General features: G+C 39.5%; 1 protein-coding gene across 7 annotated transcripts in view; it reads right to left on the bottom strand.

Moving 5' to 3' along the window:
• TANC2 (tetratricopeptide repeat, ankyrin repeat and coiled-coil containing 2) overlaps positions 1-12,247 on the bottom strand; it is a 628,479-nt gene that overhangs the window by 308,621 nt on the left and 307,611 nt on the right. For all 7 annotated transcript variants that reach the window (XM_050934871.1, XM_050934879.1, XM_050934880.1 and 4 more), the window contains one exon: positions 273-344. In XM_050934871.1, coding sequence (XP_050790828.1) covers positions 273-344 — 72 coding nt within the window. The remainder of the gene's footprint in view (positions 1-272; positions 345-12,247) is intronic.

Here is a 12,247-nt window from a genome sequence, read left to right as displayed (position 1 = left end):
GCCCATATACATAAATTAATAGATACTAAAGCATTTGTTTGAAAGGCTCCCACATGAATATTGTGCACCATACATTACTCTCCAGCTTAATTTCAACCCTTAAAATGGATAATTTTGTACCTTTCTGATCGTTATTAAATTGGTGTATATCTAAATTACAATAAAAGCTACAATAAACCAGAAGAACTGGATATCTTACCAAAACAGAAAAACTGCACAAAGTGCTAACATAAGAGAAGTAAGCCCTCAAAGGAAAATGATACAAGCATTACCTTGCCCAGATCGGCCCTGGCGGGAGTCTACACTTGCCTGTCTTCGGTCTGGTGGTTCCTCGCTCCCTCCATCTGCATGAGAACCAAAACAGCATAAGTATACCAACATAGCAGATAGGTCAGGAAGACACAACTTTTCCTCAAATACCATCACTTATCTTCTAGGAACAGACGAAAAACAGTTCAATCTTGTTGTGTGAGTGACAAAATTAAAAAGGAGGAAAGAACAGTTGCCTATATCCTGTACGGTATTTTTTTATTTCTGCATAGCCCACTATAGCCACAATGCATGAGGTCCTTGCAGATGCATAGACAAAAAAAAAAAAAAAAAGGATCTGCCTTTAATTTTCTTCTGCCAATCTCAGACTTCTTAATAAAATCAGAATAACACTTGTGCTTTTTCCATGAGTCAGTTAATTCCTTTGTCTTGAACAGTTTTGTAAAAATACTAAATTTTTAACGTATGTGAAACAAGTTCACAGTCAGCAGTAAATTGGAATACTGTGTTAAATACTGCTTCCCTTTGAAAATAATTCTTTGAACAAACCAGCAAAACAAAATTAAAATGTTTCTTGTTATCTCCTCCTGAAACTGTTTAGTAAAGCTGCAGCAGTAAACAGTAACAAGTAAATCTTGCCAGACAGATACTGGAAGGAACATGTAAATATTTTACAATTAATTACATGCCACTCTTCATTGATCAACTGACCAGATTAGTAACAATAGATGAGCAGATCAATAGAGATGTTTCAGGATGTGTAGCAAACACAAGCTGAATGCAGAAACAAGGAACTAGGAATTAAATGCATCATACTCAGAGTTACTTTAGTCTGGCTGTACAGAGTGTTAAAGACCATAACAACATATACAAATATAGCAAGTACATGGTACAATCCAAAAGCCATTAATCCTTACACAGGCAAAACTTCTAATGTCTTTAAGGAGTGTTTTAAAGTGATAAAACTTCTTAAATAGGAGGTTTACATCAGTAAGAACCTCAGGACTGGGCCAACAGCTTTGAGCGTACAGAAAGGTAAAACTTATGATTGAAATAAAAGTATACTATTATATTAAAATATATATAATATTTTTATAGATGAATCAACTGAACTTTGTCATAAGCTGCTCAGTGATTGTATGCAAAAAATACTTCTTTCTTTTGAATGATCCTGCTGGCTCTGGTTTGAGAGAGACCCTATACTTCAACTGGGGCATATCAATAAAATTAGCATGAGGATGTCTAAAACCCAAAGCTTTGTTTCTTGGCTAGGAAGAGCAATCACCCTAGGACAGCTGTCCACAAGGGCCAGTTTCCCAAAGCAATTTACAGCAGCTTGGCAGCCCTTGTAACTCATGTGAGCTGCTTCTGGCACCAGGGTGCAGGTGAACTTCAGCCATGTCACTTTGCCTGGTCATGTTTCTATTCTGGCTGTGTAACCAACACACCTTCTGGGTGTAGTGTCAAGGAAAAGGTGTCACCGGAAATATTCTAGCAGCTCTACAACGTTCAAGAATCCCACTACACGGGGTTATCTTCCTGGGGTTCACTGCGCTAAGTTTAGAGCTGCTTCGTGCCATTGGAGAGGCACAAAGCAGCACTAATACAACTGAGGACGGAGTGGATATACCTACATTGTTAGTTATAGTATAAAATTCTTATTGAAAAATTCCTTCCCTTGGTTTTTGAAAATTATTGTGCATGAAAACAGAATGAAAATCACCAACAGCCCCCTGGCTACAAGCCCAGATTGACAACCTCTAAGTCATGGAAGTTTCAAATGAGTGCTTTCATTCAGAGTATGAAAACACAATTCAAGATGATGACTTGGTTAACTGAATTTTTTATAAAGGGTTCTAAAGAAATATCACAGTAGATGGAAAAAAACAGAGAAAAATCTATATCTGTGAGAAAGGGCATGCATTATTAAAACATCAAAAGGTACACACTTTTTTTTACTTTTATGATCTATCACAGAGAGCAATCAAATAAGACTTAAAAATCTTATTAGAATTATTTAAAAAACTAGATTAAAAGAAATAGGTGAAATATTTGTTGCCATGAAATTGGTTTTTAAGTAGTAAAGTTATTTGAAATATCAGATAGAACCTCTTTATATACTGTCTCTCCACAACCATTTAGATAAGAGTGAAACTAGTCAGTTTGATTATACTTGAATTAAACACTTTTAAACAACAAAGTAAGCTCAAATGAGCTGTGTTAAGTATACATTTTCACTGGCTAGCACAGAAAAACATCATACATTATCTTTAAAATACCTTTCACAATATTTTAGAAGCATAAAGAACTCCATATTCCCTAAGTACCTAGTGTATGCCTGAAAAACATAGTAGTTTAAAAGATACTGAAAATCTAATTAATCTAAAATCTAATCTAATTCCACATATAAGGGCTAAATTGTTCTTAAAGGCCATACATTGTTCTGAGGGAGGACTGTCCTGCAGAAGCAGCACACACATGCAGCGTGCACTCTGGTGTGAAGTTTAGCAGAGAAGGAAGGGAGATAGCTGGTGTACCATGATGCCACGCTCACCTCAACCCTTCCTTTTTGCACATTTGAGCAGGGCCAGCCACAATTTATTAATGCCCTTTATAAAAACAATGTAATTAGAATTTAGGAGACAGAGATGCTTTAACTACCAGATAAGTACCCAATGAAATTACTATCAATAAAGCAACCAGTTACCAATACTGGTTTCAGAATTCTCTGGCTCTCCAATTTCCCTTTAAGCAGTGCCTTCACAAACCAACAGAAATCTCCACTAACACAGGATTTATTGAATGTATACCGAGACAAAGAAACATCCTATGCATCTTCGCCTTATTAAAGCAAACAACAGAGGATGACAGAGAGGAAAAGATGAAGAGGCTCAACGTTTAAAACTTTGACACATCATGTACTGTATCTAAGATGGACTCCTCCCAAAGTTATGAAGTGCTACAATTCTGAGAACTCACTTACCTCATTTGTTCTATTTTATTGTCTTGAGATCCTTAACATGCTTCCTACATCTTCTTATATGCCCTACTGTACTTTTTGAAAAAGTTCCTGTTTTCCTTTGGACATAATTTTGTACTATATAGTGGTAGTAACTAGTACCAGTTAAGTCCCAGTTTGTTGTATTTAACACTGTATCCTCCAGTGCTCTCAAAGGGTTAAAAAAACTAACATGTCATTGCTGTAGACCCATAATTGCTGCAGTTGCTCTGTGATGAGAGGTAGCACTAGCAGTCAAAAGACAACATGTAATGACGTGTCTCTTTGGACAGGAAGTGTGATAGACTTCAAGAGTGGAAGGAAGGAAGCCAAACAGCCAATCTGCATCTGATTACAATGGGATCATATTAATCCCAAACTGTTTCCATTTTTCATTTTAACAAAGGCAACAATAATTTTCCATCAAACAGAATGAAGCAGTAATAGTATAGCTCACTATATCTCCTTTAGTAAGACAGTAAACATAACCTGTCGGTTGGAAGTCTGAAGCCTTTTGCCTTAATCAATCAGTATCCTTTTCTGGCTACCACATTTTCATCCACTTTTCATCATCATCCCCAAACTGTAAAACTGAGATGGTTTCCATATTCTTTTTCTTTTAAAATAAATATATTGTTGCCCTTTGCCCAGGGGAAGAAGTTTTGAGGCCAGGAGGAGATTTATGTGACACAGAGTCAGGTATCAACTTTGTGGGTTTTGTTTATTTACGAAATGTACCATCTGCTCAAACAGACATGGTAACTAACTGCACACAGGCAACTTTTCCTCTTGAAGAAACTTCAAGGGCTGCTGCCTCATCTTAGAAAGGGTCTGTGTTTGTCTCTCTCCAGGACTCACACATACCCAACTGCTTGAAACTCTCTATAATAAGCCCCTGTGTTACACTCCTGAGAAATCCCTATTCAAAGGGTCCTCTCCAACCTTATGGTCTGGAAAAAGCAGGACTCTCCTTTTGTGCAATTACTCTGCAATACAAAAGAAGCCAGAAAGGTCTAATTGCCCAGACAACAAAGAATGCTTGAACCCACTCAATAACCCTAACAATTCTCCCAGGGTATTTATTGCAATATTTCAGAATACCCACTTTGTGACACAACAGTTCAAAATGATATATACAGGACTCCAGGTTCCAGCCCTGCAAATATCAGTAACAGGGACTTACTTCAGGCAAGCAAAAGATCCTGCCACAACTCTGCAGGAAAGCAATTGTACAGGAATTTCTGCTAACATGTAACATTCAACAATAAATTGTTGAATCCATCTAAAAATAGTTTGGGAAGATGCAATACGACCCAGGCGATATTTAGCATAAAACATGAATAATACATATGGATTTATGAAAACTTTTAGTTCTATTTCAATAATATGGAAGAGCTCTTTCTGCATCCAAAGTATGTAAAACAGAGGCTCACTTAATAGTAAATAGTCTTGGAAAAACTACTGTTAAATTAATTGTCTGATCGATGAGAAATTCAGAAACCACTTTTGGCAAAAAATTGGGATTATGTTATCTTTATGAAAAACCATAAATGATGGATCAGCCATCAAGGTATTTACCGTAATTCACTCACACTTCTGGTTGATGCTATGGCAATAACAAGTGCCACCGTAAGAGATAAATAACACAGAGAACACTCAGTCAAGGGTTCGCAAGGTGGTTTTGTGAGTGTAACTAATGGATCTGAAGTTATCACTGATGGTGAAGGTGGCTTGAACTAGATGCCTCTGAGGATATTTGCAATGACTGAGCACCATGCCAATGAGTTCAAAATGTTTTGAGGTAGGTCAACATTTGAATACTGTCCAGATCTGTCCTGCAGATTTGAGAAATCCCATGCTGCGTTGGCCTCTTTTTCAGACTTGCAAATGGAGTCACATAAGTAATAACTGCCATGAGACCAGAAAGAAAGTAGCTTTATGAATGACATATTTGAATGTTTAAAATATATTGCACCATTTTTTAAAATCTGCCCACAGGCAGAAAGGCTTTCCTTGATACTGAGTCCATACAGAGCCTATATATATAAAATTATCTGAGTTGGACAGAGAGTAGACTTTTTGACATTTAGAAGTAGCACCAAGGCTGGAAAAAAGGGTGGTTATATAAGTGATGTGACAATAGATCTGCACAAACAGCATCCTTCAACAGCCAATCATCCAAAAATGATGAACTAAAATACTCTGCCTTCTCAAATGAGCTGCTATCACAGAGAGGCACTTTGTAAATACTCTTGTTGCTGTGGACTGGTCAATGCAATAAGCTTCTATTTGCTGATAAAATGGGCTAACATGTCTCCAAATACAGGAAAGGAAGAATCCTTGCTAATCGGCTCTCACATCAAATCTGAGGACTGCTGTTCAACAAAGATGACATGGAAGAAGCATATTGTTTAGATTTAGGACTCAGTCTGAAAGATCTCTTCTTGTGTTGGCTCTGGAAAGATGTAGGGTGCTGGTGTTGTAGCTCATACCTTTGATTTGATGAGAAATAAAATGAGGAAGACTGTGGATAATACTCTCTCTCATAATGGAAAGGAGTTGAAGGTCGTCTCCTAGTAGAAGAAAACAAGCTAAAAAAATTGGGGCCATTGAGCTTGTTTCCTTGAGCTTTCCCAGTCACCTTTTCACTGAAAAGCCCATCACCTTCAAAAGGGAGATCCTTCACCTTAATTCTAGTATCCAAAGCCAGAAAAAAACAACAAAGCCAAGTATGTTTCTTCAAAGTAACTGAAGAAGCCAATCCTCTGGCAGAAGAGCCTGAGGCATCAAACAAAGCTCTGAGAGCATGCTTTGCCACATTCTGACCTTTCATTAGGATCGCATTTACTAATCTCCTGTTATCATCCAACAAATCCTGCACAAACAATATTGTATTTTCCCAAAGGCAGAATTCATAGCGAGCCATAATTGCTTAATAATTTGTTACCCTAATACTAAGGGAATCAATATTCTTTCCCTTCTCTATCAGCAGGATTGGAATGTGATTGTTCAGACCTCAATCTGCTTCTGGCAGTAACCACCAATAGAGGACTATGTACACAACATGTGTGAAAATATGACAACTGCTCCAAAGGTATCTGATGTAATTTGTTTGCCTTCTTGGAAACAGGCTGGAAAGAGGCAGGCATGGAGAAAACAGTCTTAGGATCCAGCAGACCACTGAGAATTAGTAATGATAACCTACTATTGGAGATAGCGTCAACAATGTTGAACACTGGATGGAACGTTTCCTCCATGGCTACTGAAGGTAAGTGCAATACAGACACCATGTGATCCACCAGCTCATGAAACTGCAGAGCATCCTCACAGTATCCTCTGTATCAGATGACTGGAGGATAGCTAATGTAACACAGATGTTTAAAAAAAGACTCCCGCGGTGATCCTGGCAATTACAGGCTGGTAAGCCTAACTTCACTACCAGACAAACTGGTTGAAACTATAGTGAAGAACAGACACAGACACAGATGAACAGAATATATCGAGGAAGAGTCAGCATGGCTTTTTTAAATGGAAATCATGGCTCAACAATCTATCAGAATTCTTGGAGGATGTGAACAAGCATATGGACAAAGGTGATCCAGCTGAGACAGCGTGATTGGACTTTCAAAAAGCATTTGACAAGGTCCATCACCAAAGACTCTTCAGCAAACTAAGCAGTCATAGAATAAGAGGGAAGGTCCTCTCATGAATCAATAACTGGTTAAAAGTCAGGAGAGAACAGGTAGGAATAAATGGTAAGTTTTCACAGCTGAGAGAGGTGAATAGCAGGATCCCCCAAGGATATGTATTGGAACCAGTTGTGTTTAACATGTTCATAAATAATCTGGAAAAAATGGGGTAAACAGTGAGGTGGCAAAGTTTGCAGACAATATAAAATTACTCAAGAGAATTAAGAACAAAGGGATCTCAGGAAACTGGGTGAATGTGGTCTATAACAGACAGACAATTACTGTTAAATTCCTTTTGTCCGTTACACAGAGAATAAGAAACCATAACAATCATGTACAGTAACATTCAGCACAGGTTACAAATGGGGCTATGCTACCCATGCCTTCTGTTTCTAGTTCCTTGTTTTTCTTCTCCTACCAATTATCCCTTTAAAAACCATGCCACAACAAATCCCCCACAAGCACAAGACAAATGCATTTTTTCAAGTGACTGCCCCCAGGAAAGAGGAAACCCACAAGAGGTTTCAACAACCCTAAAAAAATAATCCAGTGAACAAACCCCTGCACAGTAATTACCAGACCAGCCTTTGAATACAAGCAAGTTGCATCTGCAGTCACTTTGATCTCATGTCAGCAATAATATGCTGCGTCCAGCTCACTTCATCCCCAGATATTCATGTTTATGTTAAAGGCAAAGAGACCAGGTAATAAAAACAGCAATAAAGTGACATCAGCCTGACACTGCTACTCCTTTATTTAATTGTCACTGTCCTTAAAGCACAGAGGGTGCCTATTTCTTTTTTTAAAGTTCTTTATCTCCTTTTTATCTGACAAAGCAATCATTAGCAGCAGGCAAGCACAAGGGTGGGTCAGGTTTCTCAGTGCATGCTGGGAAATCTGCTGCAAGAACAGACTGCATTAGATATGCCAGTGCTCTATGGAACTGTTAACAAAGAGCTCTCCAGCATAATAGCTTGAGTCAATATTTGTAAAAGTCTGACCTATACAATGCACTACACTGTATAAAGACTGTTTGTAAAACACAGGACACCCACAATAAACCAGCCACTAGTTAGAAAGTGATTTGATTCCAGCCCAGTCTGTCATCCCTGCCAAAGGAAAGGAGTGCTTCATGCACACTATATCTAATACAATGTGGCTCAAAAGGCTCACAACTGCCATCAGGATTCTGAAACACACACGGAAAGTCAAATGACCAAATCTGATCAAAGCATGCTGATTACAACACGGGACTGTAGCAGAATCAATCCCATGCCCTTAGGGCACTGTTGCCATGTGAATGATCAGCTCAGTTCCCTTTCCAGACTGTGTATATGTCTCTGTCTTATCAGGGGCTTGCAAGCACCATGGAGGTTGAGCATCCCAGTGGATTCAGGTCAGGCTAAGTAATGACATGCTCTAAATGCAGCTATTTAGTATTTGTCTACAGGAGATTTATCCCTAAAAAGGGGTAAAATTGTACCTCAGCTGGCCAGTAAAACAGAGATAAGGAACGAGGGACCCAGAATAGCACAAATGCATTAATAAAAAGAGATAGTACAATGTAGCCAAAATTTCTTCATAATAACAAGATTTACATACAATTTAACAACACTTCTTCTCTTCAGTAAACATGTTCATTACAAAATAACTTTATTTTCTAACAAATGAACATTGCTGTTGAAATCACTCAAAAAAGGGATTTAATAAAAAAGGAGACAATATCACAGGGCCAGGAACCCACTGGCCCTGATCTTCTTCCCACCGTCCAAACCCCTCGGTCCCAGCCCGGAGTACCCTCCTACACCCCAAACCCCTCATCCCCAGCCCCACCCCAAAGTCCACACCCCCAGCCAGAGCCCTCTCTGCCCCGCACCCTCATGTCCCAGTGCGGAGCCCCCTGCTGTACCCTGAACTCCTCATTTCTGGCCCGACCTCAGAGCCCTCACTCTCTCCCACATCCCACCCCAATTTCGTGAGCATCCATGGCCCACTGTAATTACTATACCCAGATGTGGTCCTCAGGCCAAAAAAGTTTGCCCACCCCTGCAATATCATCTAATACAATTCAATCCCTCCATGCAGGGGTTGCTGCTCTGGAACTGTGTGCGTTTGTGACAGAATCCACCTTATAAAGGGCCAGCCCATATACAGAGAATTTCAACCTTTATTACTGCCAGTACCCTGATTCATTTATGAACATTACTTTCACTATTTAAACAGAAAATATTTTTCCTTAATGGCTTTCTTATTTCCATCCACCATCACTCTTACCTATAAATGTAATTTCAGAAAGTATTTTTATTTTGTTTTAGATGCATTAATTTATACTTTTGTATAACAGCTGGATGACTAGACTCACAACTAGAACACAAAGCTGCAACAAACTTTACAGTATTAAGTCAATGGAGTGCGAAAGCTCAGAATGCAAAATAGGAATATCAACACCCCAACTATAATACCATTGCTTTAACATGAAAAGCAATCCAATAACAGCTTTCCAACTGTGGCAAGCTTATTATGCAAAGTAATGGGGAGTTATAAATCATAGCAATGTTTTCATAGACGTGCTATTACATTTGGTAATTGCTAATATATTGGTCTCCAACAGTCAGAGAGTCAAGGCATATTTTCAACCCAAAGACGCTAATAATTAAGAAAATATAATCGATCTAGGTACTGCTTGATCTCATATTTGAAATGAGTTTAGAAAAGCAGAGAGTTCATACTTAGTTAATATGGATAGTGTTTTCTCCTTATTATAGTTTTAAATATAGACACATTGGATGTATGAGCAGCGAGAGAGAGGAAGATAATTTCATTGAAGTGTGGTACTTATTGTACCCAGGTTCTGGGGATAATTTTCTATATCATAAAAGCCGCAGCATCACAAACAAGAAATTCTTTCTGGAATCATGGTTATAATAAGAAAAGATGCAGTCCAATATGATGTATTATTAACACTGATTAACATATACCTACAGACTCAGAGTGGCTAACTCTGTTAAGTATCTCTATTCATATTGCATATTTTAATTTTATAGAGAGAGATATACACGTTTCATATTTTGGTGCATATCAAAGTAAGTATTCACTTTACAGTTATGTAAAGTTTGGCATAGTAAGAGAGGTTGAGTGACTTGCTCTCCATTCATTGAGACATGACTAACACCTGTAGAGTCACTATTCATTTTCATTTCAGAAGTGGAATCTGATTCCATGTTCAGTAAAGTTAATGATATTTATCTCCTTTGTAAAGCGCCTCAAGATCAATTGCTGAAAAGTGCTATATAAGAGCTACGTATTATTATTACTGTATACTTTCAACTTTAAACCTATATTAATAAAAATACTATTTCCAAAGTTTCTAAACAAAAGCTACACCTCATCTCGACTATCAGCACTGTTTTACTGCTGGGAGATTAGCTGGTGGAGAGAATACAATATGCAGTAAAAGTATGCACTGATCAGTGCAAGCAGAAACATGTTGCATGGAAGGCTAATCCAGAGATACAACAGAGACTAAGAATATCCAAATTACTAACGAAGATGCCTCCAGAAGACAGTCAATCCAGATGCTAGTCTCAAGACTCTGTGCGCTTGACTGTGAATGCTAAGAGGACTGGAAATAACAATGGAAATCCAGTTATATTTGTTGAAGGGTATCACTGGGTTCTATACATATGTATTCAGAACATTTCGTTTAGTTAATGGATGTGTCCTTATTGACAAGATGAGATTTCTTACCTGTAACTGGAGGTTCTTCAAGATGTGTGGTCCTATTTGGATTCCAAATGTCGGTGTGTATGCACACCATGTGACAGAAGGTTTTCTTAGCAGTGTCCATTGAGACACATGTGCATCATGCATCCCCTCATGTTCGCAGCTGAGGGTATAATAGGCTGTGTGGTTCGACACCTCTCCAGTGTCTCTCCTACCACTGAGTAATCGAGTCTGCAACAGAGGGGATGGAGAAGGGGTACTGGAATCCAAATAGGGACCACACATCTCAAAGAACCTCCAGTTACAGGTAAGTAACCTCCTCTTCTTCGAGTGACAGTCTCTATATGGATTCCAAACATGGGTGAGCAGCGAGCAGGGAACAGCGTGGAAGTACAGTCTCTACTACAGTCTGGCTTACAACTGCGTCTGCAGCCGCCACCTGGGTGATGGCATAGTAGGACGGGAAGGTGTGTATGGAGTGCAACATTGCTGCGTGACAGATGTTCTATAATGAGATGTCTGTGAGGCAGGTCAATGTGGCTGTGTGCACTCACACAGAATGTGCTTTCATCCATCTGGTGATGGTATGTTGGTGCACATGAAATGAACCCAGAGACCCATTTAGACATGCGTAGCAAGGAGAGGGCTTGTCCCTTGTACCAGCCGGCATTGGCTATAGAGTCTTGGTGAAGCACAAAAGGTACGGATTTTGGGGAAGCAGAACACTTAGGGCACAGTGGAAGCAGAGGGAGTGCAGGACTCTGTCTGCGTGGGAGGTGTGAGATTTGGGACAGAAGACAGGAAGATGGATGTTTTCCTCCCTAGGGAGGAATTTCAGGTGTAGCCGCAAGGAAATGTTATCTTTGTGGAAGATGGCGTAAGAGGGGTCAACCATCATGGCTGCCAGATCACTGACCTGTCCAGTCGAGTTAATGTCTACTAAGAAGATCACTTTCACAGAGAGATGGCTGAGGGAGCACGTTGCCAGTGGCTCAAAGGGTGTTTTCATGAGATTGGAAAGAACGAGAATAAGGTCCCATGAGGATGTGGGCTTGAGGACTGGCGGGAATGCATTGAGCAGGTCCTTCAGGAAATTAATGGTGATAGGATGTGTGAACAGTGAGGTGCCGTCCACTGGGGGAAAAAAGGCAATGAGCACTGCCAAGTGGACCTGGACAGAGATGTGAGTAAAGCCTGATGTTCTGAACTCGAGAAGATAGTCTAGCACAACAGGTATGGATATCACAGTCAGGGGTTGCTGATGGCAGTGAGCTCATGAGGTGAAGTGCTTCCATTTCACTCAGTAGCAGACCCTGGTATATGCTCTCTTCCTTTGAGTAAGGATGTGTTCCACTAGACTGGAACATGCTCTGTCTACCCTTGAGTCTCATCCAAAAACCAAGCTGTGAAGTGAAGAGGATGCAAATGAGATGCTGGAGTCTGCCCTGACTGTATGTGAGGAGATCTACGAGTGTTTGGAGGTGGTGTGGTGTGCAGGCGGAGAATTTGAGACGGTCCATTAACCAAAACTAACAGAGCCAGAATGGGGTTACAAACAAATCCCGAC

Source organism: Gopherus flavomarginatus, chromosome 25, assembly GCF_025201925.1.
Source record: "Gopherus flavomarginatus isolate rGopFla2 chromosome 25, rGopFla2.mat.asm, whole genome shotgun sequence".
In the NCBI taxonomy this organism is placed as follows: domain Eukaryota; kingdom Metazoa; phylum Chordata; order Testudines; family Testudinidae; genus Gopherus; species Gopherus flavomarginatus.
Note: the sequence above shows the minus strand (reverse complement) of the source record. Positions and strands in the feature narration are given on the sequence as shown.